This window comes from Bombina bombina, chromosome 2, assembly GCF_027579735.1.
Source record: "Bombina bombina isolate aBomBom1 chromosome 2, aBomBom1.pri, whole genome shotgun sequence".
In the NCBI taxonomy this organism is placed as follows: domain Eukaryota; kingdom Metazoa; phylum Chordata; class Amphibia; order Anura; family Bombinatoridae; genus Bombina; species Bombina bombina.
The window spans coordinates 793449856-793466556 of NC_069500.1; the positions used below are offsets into that span (position 1 = coordinate 793449856).

At 38.6% G+C, this 16701-nt stretch overlaps 1 protein-coding gene across 1 annotated transcript in view; it reads right to left on the reverse strand.

Moving 5' to 3' along the window:
- Nucleotides 1–16701, reverse strand: part of LOC128649615 (protein mono-ADP-ribosyltransferase PARP14) — a 220457-nt gene that overhangs the window by 171818 nt on the left and 31938 nt on the right. Inside the window, exon 2 of the mRNA XM_053702975.1 lies at nucleotides 5749–5840. Coding sequence (XP_053558950.1) covers nucleotides 5749–5840 — 92 coding nt within the window. The remainder of the gene's footprint in view (nucleotides 1–5748; nucleotides 5841–16701) is intronic.

The window sequence follows — 16701 nt, forward strand, 5'->3', positions numbered from 1 at the left end:
ACTCCCACTTTATACTGGTGGGAAAACAGTACTCTCAGGCAAATCTCTTAAAACAAATATTTATTCAAATACATAAAAAGCGTCACAAATGCCCCAAAACACCTCTTACAAAGGGTAACTGAGTAATAATAACTGTAAGATTACTCAAAAGAGTCGATGCAAGTCCTGGATGGAGATGGATGGACAAGCAGAATCTTAACCGCTAAAACCACCACCTCTCAGTGCCAGTAAAGACCGCTCCTCCCCCAGGTGTATAGGCAGATGTAAAGATGCACAAGAGTGTCAATTCCGACGTACGTTTCGCTAGATCAGCTTTTTCAAGGAAATCTAGCTAGATCAAACTGATCTAGCGAAACGTACGTCGGAATTGACACTCTCTTGTGCGTCTTTACATCTGCCTATACACCTGGGGGAGGAGCGGTCTTTACTGGCACTGAGAGGTGGTGGTTTTAGCAGTTAAGATTCTGCTTGTCCATCCATCTCCATCCAGGACTTGCATCGACTCTTTTGAGTAATCTTACAGTTATTATTACTCAGTTACCCTTTGTAAGAGGTGTTTTGGGGGCATTTGTGACACTTTTTATGTATTTTAATAAATATTTGTTTTAAGAGATTTGCCTGAGAGTACTGTTTTCCCACCAGTATAAAGTGGGAGTGCGCATTTCCCTGAGCTTGGTCATAAGCTCCAACAAATGTGAGTAATCACTCGTTAAACAAGCAGAACTGTTTCATTTCAAGTAGCTACAGAGTTACACTATGTTGCATATTTTGTTTCCTTTTCCTTGAGAACACACTGAGGATCTCAGAAAAGTGAAGAGACCCTTCCCAAAGGAATAAACATATCCTTACATATGAACTTTTAATTTATGGCTCACTTTTGTATTTCATTGTCACATTTATTTTCACTTATTTTTCTGTTGTGATTATTGGTATATTTATTATATATTGATTCAAAAGGGTTGGGACACTTTCAACCAATCAGAAGTGTTACTACACCTCTCAGCAAACAAAGTTTCAGAGTAATAAATAATAATAATGATAAATCACAATTCAATACAAAACATTAAAATGTGATAAAATACATATATAAAATAAAAAAAGAACTTTGTGAATTTAGTAAAAATATTTATGTGTAAATGGATATACTGTCCCATATTTCTCCTCAAGTTATTCTTATGTTTCCAACAAAACACCTCAGAAAGAAGAAACAGAGGGAGACAATAGTGTAATCCTATTAGGAGAACCAACAAAATTCAGTCTTTCTTTACTCACGTGGTTCTAAACTTTTACTGAGCTCTACCGTATTGGGGCAATGTTATGTTAGGCACACAACCAGACACAACTCCGGTGTATCTTCAAATATATTTATTTTGTTAAAATAACACTAATTCCTTTACCGGCACATCAGGTAACAAATGGTACATATATTGTATCACAATCCTCAAAAATATTTTGGGGGCAAAACAATATGTCTTAATATCCAAATGTCCCTTCACTTGGCCCTTGATTGATAGAGAAGCTATTGTGTAAATAAAAGGACTTTGTTATAATAAAAGATAGCAAAAGAGAATAAACACTAATAAATACAGGCAAACAAACCATAAATCATTTATGAATCCTGGGCCAATGTATCCATTTACAGAAAATATTTTCACTAAATTCACAAAGTTTACTTTTTATTTTATATATGTATTTTATCACATGATTTAAAAGAAAGTTTCAGAAGCAAGAGAGGAAGGGCGAAGTCCTCAGACAGAAACAAAAGAAAGAAAGACACACCACTCCCTTCAGAGAGGCCCTTCCTGATACTCAACATAAAAAACTCACTACACACCTTGGGACAACACACCTCACTTCTGCTAGAGGAAACACACTTCAAGGCAGACTCTTCATACACAAGGACTACTTCTTCAAACAGACATTGCAGGGGTCCAGAGATTACACAGAGCCACACACATAGATCAGAGAGAGACCCATACAGAGAGAGAGAGGGTTTACTGCAGACCTTATCCAATACTACAAATGTTTATGAAGTAAATAGTGAATGATAATTGTAGTTGTATAATTGCTATCTTTAAAATTTCTTCTAAAATAGGTATTAGACAGTTGATAGAATTTACATGTTGGTATTTAAAGCCAACTTAGGGCTGGTATTACAAGTGCTTAATCCTCGGTAAGCGCTCCAGAGTGTGAACGGTCTCTCTATAACCTGATCTCCACGCTGAACCACAGTCTCAGCGCTCCCCTCTGGAACTACTGCACACACTTCGATCCAGTCTGGTGCCCAGGACTCACGGGAAGCTTCACCAAATTCCCAAAACACAAGAACTAGAGAACCATATCCTCACACTCAGTGTAGACAGGTCTGGGTTAAAGACAGGACGCAGCTTGATGCCATAAAAAAGCTCTTTATTTCTTTAAGCAATTTAAAAGGAAACACCTCCGTCAAGGTAATGTAGGTCAAACGCGTTTCTCAATGACCCATAATTTGCACACTGACACATTCCTCTATTTAAAGGGTGTAGACACATCTCTGTCTACTATGTGTCACTGGCAAATTTGCATATTTGAATATTCCACAATATTAGACAATATAGCTTGCTCTATAAACTGTTTGCTTGACAAAATTTAAATACATATGTGACAAACGTAAGTACTATGTTGCATTGTATTATATTATATTATCAACCTACAAATTTAAGACCTCTCAATACAAGTTATTCCCTTACTTCTGAGTACATATATATCTCTAAAGGGTATCTTGTCAATCACTTAGTTATATCGCCTTACCAAATATAATCTATTATACAAACACAAATTTACATTTCAAATGAAACGTCCTAGGCTGAATTTATAAAAAATAGAACAACCAACAATGAAACAAATGAGATACAGTGTCAGAAAATATTATGTCTACAGGAAGAGAAGAGAGGTATTTCAGTTCATAATTAATAAGTATACAATAGAAATATTACCATCAACTATAAAATAGGAGCAAGAATCTAATGAACAGATTATGTAATGCTAAATGTTGATAAAATGTACTCCTCTATATTACAAGTGTGCTAGTATTACAAATTAACAGTTCACAAGAGCGCGTTTCTATAGGCTCCAATGGGAGCCACGTTCTGATACCGTCAGAGATTTTATGATCAACATATGATCTAAAAGGTGCATGGCTGTATTTATATTGAACCGGTTCTTAAACCCTTATAGTGACTAAAGGTGTGATCTGTGAACTGAATTAGTGTAATATTGTAGAGTAAACTTGTCTATCTGTTGAGGCTGAAGGGGGTCACTAATAAATGCTATTAAATTTGTTATGATTGTTATAAAGCTTTTTAATTGCTTTATTTGATTCATAGTTACATGGTAAGGAATTTTATTATCAGAATAATAAGATTGTGTTTATGACATAGTGTAACAGATAGTTGGATTGAGATAAATATAATTTGCATGATTTATGGTTTGTCTGTATTTATTAATATTTATTTATTTTGTTATCTTTTATTATAATCGAGTCCTCTTGATTACACAATTGCTTCCCTGTGTTCATAGCACCACATAAATAAAAGGGTATACATTTTAATGTGTATTTATTAATCATATTTTATTATTAATTATACCCACTCCCCAAGTAGCCCAATGAATCACAAATGTACCTGTTCCACAAGGCTAATTAGGAGTGAGACAATGAGCTACACACCAGCCACAGAATTCACATCCAAGTTGCCATTCTGGTCAGAAAAAATAAAATTTGCTCAAGAAAGCCCTGGAACACCCTTTTTCCAAGTAGCCACATCAGCCAAATTCACCAATATCACAATTCTAGGTGAGAGATTGATAATGAACCACACAATTAACAAAAAAAATCCATATCCAAGTGTCGGTTCCACTCAAGCAAACAATTTTTTCAACAGTGGATAGCAGGTGAACAAAGTAAATTAGATAAGAGAAGTAAATTAGAAAATTGTTAAAATTTGCATTTTCTGAATCAAGTTTAATTTTGACTTTATGACCCCTTAAAGGGACATGAGAGCCAATTTTTTTCTTTCGTGATTTAGAAAGAGCATGTCATTTTAAACAACTTTCTAATTTACTTCTATTATCTAATTTGCTTCATTCTCTTGATATCACTTGCTGAAAAGCATATCTAGATATGCTCAGTAGCTGCTGATTGGTTGCTGCACCTAGAGGCCTTGTGTGATTGGCTCACACATGTGCATTGCTATTTCTTCAACAAAGGATATCTAAAGAATTGAGCAAATTAGATAATAGAAGTAAATTGGAAAGTTGTTTAAAATTGCATGCCCTATCTGAATCATGAAAGTTTAATTTTGACTAGACTGTCCCTTTAATGTCATTGGCCCCTGCAAATCTATGTACACAGAATCAACCCCTTACTAAGTTCCAAGAAGCTCAATGAATAGAAGATTGTTTGGAGTGGAATAAATCTGCACAAGGACCTAAGTGTGAGGAGGGAGGCGCAAGCATTAAACATTTAATATAATATTATTGTTTTAGTTAAATAAAACTATTTAAATTGGTATTTTAAAGGAAATCATTATTTTTCTCCTTCCAATAAAGTACAGCTGAATAGTTAATCAAATACGAATGATTAATCTATTAAACTGGAGATAGTTCACCTTACAAATAATTTAATTCAATCATTTCAATAATCTATCTAATGATATGTAACCAAATTAGTAATGGTCTGATAAAACTGGAAAAATAAGCTGAAAAGTTATTATTCTAAAAATGAAAAATACGATTTAAATCAGTTTTACTGACTAGTGATTTCAATTGTGATTTAAATCAAATCCAGGGAGCTTGGAATAAAACATTACCTTTATTCACGCAAGTGCAAGTTAAAAATGGAGTTAGGCTGTGTACAATAAGCAAATATGCCAAGAGACAGCTGACATGTTTTGGCCTTGGCCGTATTCATAGCTGGTAAATCCAAGCTTTAAATTGAGTTACTTTGTTTAGCACATCATGTCTTGGAGCACACCCTGTATAGCGCATCTTGCATAGGTTATAATCTAGCAATACGTCATTGTTTTCATCCAATCACTGTATAGTGGGTGGTTTAAATGTTGAATAAGAGTGTGCTTGAATTTACCAGCTATGAATACGGCCAAGGCCAAAACGTGTCATCTTCTTCTTTGCGTATTTGCTTATAGTACACAGCCTTCCTCCGTTTTTTAACTTGCACTTGTGTGAAAAAAAGGTTATTTTTACTCCAAGCTCCCTGGCTTCTACTTGTTATTCTTCAGTTATTTTGCCTTTAATACCGGGTTGAGCTCTTTGCCATGATTGGAAGAGACATGTCACATGAGCGGCATCTCACCGCAAGCACAAAGGAACAGGAGCACAACAGAATCTTCTTTCACCTGACTGGTGAAGCTCAGGAGTCGATATAAGTTGTGGGAGACCAGAGGATACCCGGTCGATGCTCAGTGGAGAAATTCCCTTATCCTGGGGTTGTGTGCAGATGTCAAGCTCGCCATTACACAGCAGTTACCGCTAGTTTTGTATGACATATGGCCTACTCTAAGCGATCAGCGTGTAATCTTCTTGTCTAATTGATGGTGGTAAACATTCCGTATACCCACATCTCTTTGTGATTGCAACTTAAATCAAATCACCCTGCTGTAAAATATATCAAGCATTGTAAATACATTTTTTAAGATACTGAGCACAATATATCAATCGATATAACAAAAAAGGCACTGTGCGTTTCCTTACCTTTTGAGGTTTTTCTGTATAAATCACTAATGTTATAACTTCCCCATCAGATTCTATTTCATGATGTTCCTTGTTCAGTACTCTTATCCATACTATAAACAGAAGAACGGATAAGTAAACACATTTAAACAACAAAAAAAAAATCACTTTATATATAATATACAGGATTTCTATGGCACATTAGTCCGAGTAAATCATTTGCTTCTATTCGTGTTTTTCAGCGCTGATGTTAAACGTAAAAGGAAGAAACTGGAAATGTAATAATAAAAAAAAGAAGATTTCCACAGCTTGGCTCATAACTCTAGAATGATCATATTTACCAACTTAAGAATTCCCTCCCCCATGTAAATAATGGATACATCTCCATCCACTATATTACCCAATTTAAAATTTATACCTTTAGAGCCCATCTCACTTTTTTAGTGAATATTCAAAAAATCCAGTATAGTCAGATGAATATGGTGAATACAGTTTAGTTGTAGGATATGGAAATATCTGTATTTTGAAATACAGTTCCAATTATCTTGGCACATCCTAGCCTATATTCACCAACTGAAGAATATTTACCAAGCAGAAAAAACTTTTTTGTGAAAGTTTAAGAATTTCTACTAAACTTGCTTGTGCAGACTGGCCAACATGCAGCTTATAATGAGAGAAAAAAAAGCATTTGGAGATCTTTAAACTGCTGCTTGGTAGCAGTTGGTAATAAATGAAATATGTATTTCAGCCAGACCAGAGTTAGATACAGCTATAATTTAACTTTGTCTTGAACTTTTTAGACTATCAGGCCTTAACGATGCAGTGAAAATCCAATTGATAATAGTAGTTTTTGCTAGAGCATAGACTTTCATGTGCAGAACACCTTAAAACAAGGTAGGTGCCGTGGAGATTAAAAGACCTGGGTCTTGGGGGCGGAGCCTAGCCATGGACTGAAATGGCTGCTTTCTAAACAAGCTCTGCAGTCCCTGTTATATCTACACTCAAACAAGTGCACACATGGCATAAACTAATATATAAAAAGTTTACCACTAAGCTCTAAACATGTTTCGCTAACTATACACGAATCCTGAGACCAACTGGTGTGTCAGAGCAGTGACAGAGGAGAGCCGTGAGTTTGAGGCCTTTCACACATACCGCACCGGACCTGACTTAACATCCCCAACCGGATCGCATGAACACTGTGTGGAAGAATCAGCACGGATCTTCCTACAACTGATCCCAAGAGGTGAGAGCAGGAGTTCGCAGGACCGCAGCGAAGCACTTATACTTCAACACTGACCTTCTTCCCGAGCCGCGGTGAGGCCTACCACGTGGGGTCTGCAGAATCCGACCACCGCAGAGCTGATCTAAAGCAGATCGAACAGCTGGACCTCCGCGGGGGATACATTGAGCCTTGAGACCTAAGCGGAGGGGGCGACTATCCCCAGAAACGTTGCGGAGTACTCACCAACAGTGTGAATTCACCGGGCCTACACGGCAGAGGTAAAGCCGTGTAACAGGAGAGCGCAGCAGCCAGATCCCACTACCGGACAGGTAATACACACCACCAGATAACACCGGACATTGGCCTAAGGGGTTACGAAGTAGTGAGACACACAAATAGGCCCGTTGCCGCTAGCCCACACTACGCCAAAACAGGGATCTATTGGTGAGATCATCCAAATATAGCTGGGCAATAACATCACAAGGGTGAACTAATTAAATAAATCTGCCCAGGACACAGTTACCCTAATAAACGCTCTTGGCCTCTACAGCACTACCCGGTGTCTCCCGGGGAGAAAATATAACTATATCGAGGACTGGTTGCTCCTTCAGCTCACAGATACCCCATAATAGCATTCTATACTCCTGAGGAATAAGAGAAATAAGGTATTATCTGCCGGTAGACCCCAGCTATAGAAAACGGCCCATTCCATTACATGTAATGTCTAGTAAAAGAAATACTAGACCCCTTAAAAGCTCTCAGCCCACCACCTTGGAAAATTATTTGATAAATAACGAACCCACAGTTACAAAGCCAGATACTAATCAGAAAACCACAGCAGCGCAGGTTCACAACATAGACACAATGTCCTCTCATCAGGCCTGTGTTACTAAAGACGATCTTAAACTCCTCTCCTCTAAAGAGGATATAAAAGAGGCGATGAGAGATTTTAAATCTATGTTCCAGGAATTAAAAAATGACATCTCAGCGGTGGATCAAAGAGTAACACAGATTGAGGAAAAACAAGAGACACTTACCTCTGATTTACAGCATCAATCAAGTTTCCTTCAGGCCCAAGAAAACACTGTACACACTTTATTAGATAGAATCGAGGACCTCGAAAACCGCAGCAGGAGGAATAACCTCAGACTGCGCGGAGTACCTGAATCGGTTGAACCTGCTGCTATTCAAGCATACATCCAAGATTTTGTAAAATACCTCAGAAATGAGGATTTTAGCCCAGACATCCAAATAGAAAGAGCACATAGGACCTTACGCCCTAAACCCCCCGGAAGGGCCCCTCCTAGAGACATTATACTAAAACTTTTGTCTTTTAAAGAGAAAGAAGATATTCTACGTTTGGCCAGAAATAAACCACAGATTGAATTTAGAGGTGTGGAATTACAAGTTTACTCGGACTTATGTCCAACTACCCTCCAGAAAAGGAGAGAACTCAGATTTGTTACATCCACATTGAAAGCCAACAAAATCCCATACAGATGGGGCTTCCCTACAAGCCTCATTGTCTCTAAAAACAACACCACACACATCCTCAGGACTCCTGCTGACCTGCCTGCCTTCAGCCAAGCATTAGGCATCAACATCAGACTTCCCTCTCGGGCCCCTGCAGTGTCAGAGGGCCAGGCTATGGGGGAGCCTAACGAGGCACACCATCCTGAATGATCAATGGACACCTCCTGGTGCCCACCTTCTCAGCTGCTCTAAATTGCCCAGCTCCTATAGTGAGCTGGTGGACTTAATTCTGCTAAATGAACAGTGGAGAGACGACTCAGATAAGTTAATTCTCACAAACTGTGGACATCTTGTGTTGAAATAATGTATAGCTTTACAATGACTTTAATTGGGATACATTAATTGTGCCCAAGTAGATAATTGTTACTAACAAATGCACCATCATAGCTAAGACACTTGTATGCATGTAGATGATAGGATAGATAACAATATGATGGCTAAGGCCATTTCCTAGAAGCTCCCCATGAACTGATTAGAAAAACTAGGGACCCACGCAATACAATATAAGATCTTCTGACGTAATTGCAATAACCCCGTTGCTTTAATTCAAAAATGTCTAATCAGATGTCAACATATTGACTAGGACATACACCATGAGCCTTTCAACCAGTATCAAGAGATTCCCCATTTTTAATAGAAACCTTGGAAAGACTTAGTCCCAAGATAACCAAAATTACTTAATATCTACCCCATTTCCATTGTTTATGCTATATCTAATAATGTTACAGGTGTATTAATATTAGACAACTTAAGATGATAAAATAGTCTCATGGGTCACTCCATAGACCACTACATTTCTGTAGGTCTCAATTTAAGTAGTCACAAATGTTTCATATCACTATACTCCAAGCAGTTAACTTTCGTGAAAAATGTTTGATATTAGAGTTCTTTTCTTCATTTTGCATAGATAAAGAGTAAGTTGCAATAATGCAACTCCTTACTGCACTTGTTTCTATTTAACGTATTACAAAAGTTTTATGAAAAGTGTAGAATAGCAGGGAACACTACCCCTGCTTGTGTTTTACTTAGTTTGTATTTATTGTTTACCTCCCAGATACATACCTGTGTAAGTTTTATTGCTGAACTATAATTTGATTGAATTGTTCATTGCATAGGTTTGTTCTTACTTTTCTCCACTGCTAGACGACTTCGGTCGCCTACTCCCCTTCTCTCTTTTCTCATCCTCATTCCCCACCTGCCCTTACTCCTCTCTTTGCTTTTCCCTCACTCTCCTCCTCTCATTCCCCCCCTCCCCTCCCTTTTTTTTTTTTTTTTTTTTCCTCCCACCACCACCCCCATTACCACCAACATGACACCACCACACAAAGAAACCGCCCCCCGACGTATAGAACTACTCTCTGTAAATGTAAAGGGATTTAACAGCCCATCTAAACGCTCCATGGTCCTACGAGACATACACAGACAGGGCGGACACATTGTCTACCTATAAGAGACACACTTCGCTGCTGGCCACGAACCCCGCTGGTATAGTCAACAGTATCCCACTGCTTTCTTTGCATCTGGACCACACACAAAAAATGGGGTGGGCATTCTTTTTAGCAAGGACGTACCATTCCAACTTTCACAAGCACATAGAGATCCAGAAGGTAGATACCTGCTACTAACAGGACTGTTATATGCCAGACCCATAACCCTAGTCAACGTCTACTGTCCTAACCAAGCCCAACAAACATTTTTTCAAAAGGTCATCCATAAAATACTTGAACTACAAACTGGTGTAGTGTTCCTTGGGGGGGACCTGAACGCACCACTGAACCCTAATCTAGACACCTCAGATGGTATCTCTAGTGTGCCCCACAAGACCCTTAAACGTATGACATCATCGCTCAGAGAAGCAGCATTACACGACATATGGCGATCACACCACCCCACATCTAAGAACTTTACATTCTTCTCCCACCCCCATAAAAAATACTCGAGGATAGATTATTGGTTCACAGATGCTACTGGCCTCACAGTTACCACGTCAAGCAATATACTTCCTATCACATGGTCAGATCATGCCCCAGTCACATGTACAATCCTATGGTCTGACACGCCTATCACGCCCTATATTTGGAGAATGGATGACACCCTGTTAGATGATCCAGTCTTTAAACTAGAAATAGAGAAGGCTCTGACAGAATACTTCCAGATACATGAAAGAACGGAAACACCGTCAACCATGATATGGGAAGCCCATAAGTGCACTATCCGAGGTCTCTTTCTGAAACAGAAAGCCAGGATAGTTAAGAGTAGACGATTAAAATATCAGAAGCTCCTTACTGCGGTAGAGAACGCTGAGCGCTCACACAAGGCTATGCCTTCTGATGCAGCGCTAGATAAGAACTTGACTCAAGCAAGAACAGAACTCCTGCAGTTCCTACAAGAAGACTACCAGAAAGCAGCCCTTGTTTTGAGACAACAGTTCTTCGAGCAGGGTAATAAAGCTGGTAGATTGCTGGCCAGGGCTGTTGCCCGGAAAAAAAAGAAACAATATGTACATAGTATGATACACCCAGATGGGAAGACTAGGGAAGATGGGAGATCTATCGCTGAGATCTTTCGGTCTTACTACGAAACCCTATACAATATCCAAAATAAAAATAGGGCTGAAGGTCCTGCCCCTACTCGGGAGCAAGAGACAAACAAGATACTGGAGTATCTTAATAGTGTCGATACCCCAAAGCTCTCCAATCAGGACTCCGAGACCTTGGACTCCCCGCTTACACCTATGGAAATTAAGCAAGCACTCAGGGATATATCTTCGGGCAAGAGCCCAGGACCTGATGGATTCGGAGCCAAGTACTACAAAATATTTGGCGACATACTAGCGCCAAATATGATAAATCTTTTTAATCAACTATCAGACGACCCAATTCTGCCTAACACAATGCTAGAGGCCCACATTGCCGTGATCCCTAAGCCAGGCAAACCAGAAAATAGCCCAGAAAATTACCGCCCTATCTCGCTGCTTAACGCAGACGTTAAGATATTGGCGAAGGTACTTGCCAACCGCCTCAATAAACATCTTCCGCACCTTATCTCTACCGACCAGGTAGGCTTTATCCCAGGACGTGAAGCAAGGGATAATACCTTGAAAGTCCTTCAAATGATAACATTCGCGCACAACAACTCAGCCCCACTGGCCCTGATCTCGACCGATGCTGAAAAAGCGTTTGATCGGGTCAGCTGGACATTTATGCAACTCACACTGGGAAAGTTCGGTTTCGGGCCCAAAATTACGAACTGGATAATGTCACTATACTCAACGCCCAATGCTAGGGTAAGAGTGAATGGAACCCTTTCAAATCCCTTTGATATTCGCAATGGGACTCGACAGGGCTGTCCCCTATCTCCCCTTCTGTTTGCTCTGACGATTGAAATATTGGCGACCAGAATTAGAGCAAACTCCGAAATTAAAGGAATCAATATAGGGGGCAACACACATAAGCTTGCTATGTACGCTGACGACGTCCTCTTGCTAATATCAGATGTAGGGCAGTCACTCACAACAACTATTGAAGAGTTCACACTCTTCGGGGAGGTATCAAACTTTCTCCTAAATCCCTCAAAGTCCGAGATCATGAATATTACGATCCCAGAGGCTGAGTTTGATAAACTGAAAAGAGGCTGCCCACTGAGAATTGCAAAAGAAAAACTGAAGTACTTGGGTATATTCTTGACACCCAGTATTAAAGAAATAGTGACCCTAAACTATAAGACCATCAAAAATGAGATCTGTAAAGATCTGTCCAATTGGAGAAATAAAACCATCTCCTGGCTAGGCCGCATTGGAGTGGTAAAAATGAATGTCATGCCCAGAGTTCTCTACATCATGCAGACTATCCCGTCATCTGCAGCCTCCCATATCCTGCACCAAATTCAATCGGCTATGGAGTCGTATATTTGGAGAGATCTCAAACCAAGAATCAGTAGAAAAACGACATTCTTGACTCGGTGTGGAGGAGGATTGGGAGTACCTGACTTGTTGACGTACCAAAGGGCTATACTCCTCCAGAGATTGGTGGAATGGTGTCAAAACTCAAACCAAAAGGCTTGGATACATGTAGACAATGCTATCCTAAAAAGAGGAAACTCAGGAGCCCTGGCATGGATTACTCCCGCCCACAGACCCTCTGTGATTAAGCTCTATCCACTCATGGACAGTGTACTAATGAACTGGGATAAACTGCTTAAGAAAACCTCTCACATATCTACCTTTATATCACCCGTTACCCCGCTTAGAGAGAACCCTGACCTAACCTTCTTGTCTGGTCTCCCCTCCACGAAGGGGTCCTATGATCTTGCTGACTCTGCCATATATAATATACTCCAACAGGACGGGTTGAAAACACAGGAAGAATTAAAGACATGGGATAATGGGATACTCACTTCATGGTTTAGATTAGCTCAGATCAGACACTACTTTGATACGCACAGAGACAAACATAATCTGACAAGACGTAAGACACACTTTGAAACTCTATGTACGATGACCCAACACCCGACTCACTTGATCTCTCAACTTTACAAACTATTATTACAGGGAGACGGCCACCTCCTCCCATCCTTTACGCTGTCATGGCAGGACGAACTAGATTTAGAGATAGACCACAAGGACTGGAGAAAAATTTTTGACCGAACGAGACAGGCCTCAGTCTCCGCCAAGATACAAGAAACACAATACAAATTGCTAAGTAGGTGGTACCTGACTCCCCACAGACTGAAGCACATATACCCACACACTAGCGGGAACTGTTGGAGAGGGTGTGGAGAGGAGGGAACCCTTCTACATACATATATGGTGGACCTGCCCACTGATACGACCTTACTGGAATGATATACTTGCCGAAATGAGTAGGGTACTTAATATTATCATACCTCCTAACCCCTGTTATTTAATATACCACCAGTTACCCAAAATAATTGGAGAGGATAAATATCTTCTCCTCCTGTTGATGCTTAATGGCGCAAAAGGCCTAATTCCCTTATACTGGAAAAAACAGAGCACCCCCAATATCCGAGAATGGAAAAATAAAGTAACTGACTTACTGAGGCTTAAGAGATACCATTATCTCAAAATTGGGAAATTGGGTACACATGAAATGATGTTACTAACCTGGGAGGGACGTGGAATCTAAGTCTTCTCGCAGAGAAACACTGTAGCTGCACTAGAAAAGGGAGTCCACCTTTTAGACTACACAACTCACACAATAATTCCTTCGACCCGCCACCCCCCCTACCCCACCACTCCCCCCTCCCCCCCCCTTTTTTTTTTTTTTTTCTTCTCTCCCCTCTTCTGTTTTTCATTTCTTCACCTTCTCTTCTTCCCCTATCTCTCTTTCCCCCCTTCATCAGAAGGTTAATCTATCTTATTCCTAACTCTTTCTCCTATCTGTTAGAGATATAATCCACCGAGAACAACTTATCCGACAGCACTGTGTATAAGTAAGTCGTCGATTTGAAATTGTTAGAATTGTACTGTTCTCGTTAAGCTATATTTTTCATTTTGCATTTCATATTGTTTCAACAGAGAATCATCTATTGCGATGGTTCTTGGCGTATAAACAGTCTATGTGACGAGTATTAGTAAGTATAAACAGTACGTGATGGTTATATACCTTATGTACCGGATGACATTAACTAGGCTGTTAGAATAGAATTATACATCTAGCACATCACGAAATGTATTTGAATAACTCTATCACCGCAAATGTTACATAATAATTTAATATTGTTTGGCAATGTACCTGTTCATATGTTTGCCTTTTTTCCTTTGTTATACCATTTCGATAATAAAGCTTATTTTGAAAACTAAAAGACCTGGGTCTTAAAGGGACATGAAACCCAATATGATTCAGTTAGACCATACAATGTTCACATTTACTTATATTATCAAATGTACTTCATTATCTTGGTATCCTTTGTTGAAGGAGCAGCAATGCACTACTAGGAACTAGATAACAGTCAAGTGAGCCAATGACAGGAGACATATGTGCAGTCACCACTCAGCAGCTAGCTCCCAGTAGTCCATTGCTGCTTCTAAGACTAACTAGGTATGCTTTTCAAAAGGAAAGTTTAATTTTGACTTTACAGTCCCTTTAAGTGAAAAACATTCACCAAAAAAAACAAACTACTATAACTGTTTTCATCTTTTGTCATATTCTGACAATTTTCAATTGTTATTTCTAAGTATTGCAATCTGACAGAAGCAATTGAAGCATATGAGTGATAATGATATCTGATCTCTCTACAAGCTTAGCCTATTTTAATGGGTTGTGGTATCAAAAAGCAAAAACTGCTATTTCATTTACAAAAATAAACATGAAGGTGTAATTTATCATACATTTTATATTCTGCAGCTGGTATAACAACTCATTAGAATCACATTAAGGGGAAACCAATTTATAGTAAACTGCCCCTTTAAGTAGACTGCTCTCCACACTGATTCTCCACATCTGAAAAATAAACCAATTTATAGTAAACTGCCCCTTTAAGTAGACTGCTCTCCACACTGATTCTCCACATCTGAAAAATAAACAGCTTTCAAGTTCAAAATTGTCTCGTCCATGAAAAAAAAATTCTATCTCAGTATATGTATGTATGTGTACACACATATATTAAAGGGACAGTATACACTCATTTTCATATAACTGCATGTAATAGACACTACTATAAAGAATAAGATGCAGATACTGATATAAAAATCCAGTATAAAACTGTTTAAAAACTTACTTAGAAGCTCTCAGTTTAGCTCTGTTGAAAAGGCAGCTGGAAAGCCCACTGCAAGTGGCAAATAAGACACTCCCCCCTCCCCCTTCGTTTGCATATGAAAAGACCCTTTACACAAACAGGAGCAAGCTGGAGAAGGTAGCTGACAGTATTCACATAAAACTTTGGGGCTTGGTTAGGAGTCTGAAAATCAGAGCAATGTTATTTAAAAATAAGCAAAACTATACATTTATTTAAAAAAAAAACTTTATGGGCTTTATAAATAGATCATCTACAAAATATTTATGCAAAGAAAAAATGAGTGTATAATGTCCCTTTAAGGTGACCAGGCCTTAATCAAATAACCACCCCTCATACCTGTATGGGGGTTGATTAGGTGATTCGGTTAGGGCAGCTTAGGGATTCATATTACATTTATCTACAATTTTTAAAATAGTATGCATTGTTATGCATGATGTTTTTTATTTTAAATTTAAATCTATATTTTAAAATGTATATTCATGTTACAACTGTTTTATTGCATAACAGGCATGCAGTTATGTGATACTATAATTATAATGCAACTGTCTTTTATAACATAAATATCTATTTTAAAAATATATTTTTATTTACAATAATAAATTAATCAAGCAAGAATATCTACATTTTAATTTATATATACAATACGTAACCCTTGTAACTTATCTATATTGCATAGTCCATTGGCAGTGGGTGGGATTGAAATGTATTTCATATGTGATATCCCATACTGTTAACTAGATCTGCAGGAAAACCGAGAAAACACAAATCACAGAATAAAAATCGAAAAACTAGCTTGTAGCAATCGCATTCTGAAAATGTTTTGTACTGTCCTCATACATCATAGGAATTGGTAACCACATCTTCGCAATTGGTATTTAACCCTTACAGATTGTTTGTTGGCAACTAAGATCTTTTGCACAGGTTTATTTTTGTCCCAAAAATCGTTTTTTTAATAATTGGGATTTACAATAACTAGAACGTTGTGTTGTCCTACAGTCATAGAAAGACAAAGCTTTTTCTCTACAGTGAGGTTTTTAACAAAATTGTTGTGGCTAAATTCTTGTAATGGAGTAAACCTTGTAAGTTTCATGATTTACAGTATAAGAACTGTTAAGATCCCGTTCTAGAAGAGGAGATCAAATGTAGCCACCTTCTTCTAATATAAACTAATTACCCACAATGTTAGTCTTGATTTTTTATGTAAATCTCTCCAAAACTGGAAAATGGAGCTCTCTCAATCGATGTTTGAAAAAAGAAAAAAAAAATACTTTTAAAATACTAAGGGGCCGAATTATCAAGCTCTGAATGGAGCTTGATGCCCCTGTTTCCGCACAAGCCTTCAGCCTCGCCAGAAACAGCAGTTATGAAGCAGCGGTCTAAAGACCGCTGCTCCATAACTTGTCCGCCTGCTCCGAGGCTGCAAACATCAATCTGCCCGATCCTATACGATCGGGCTGATT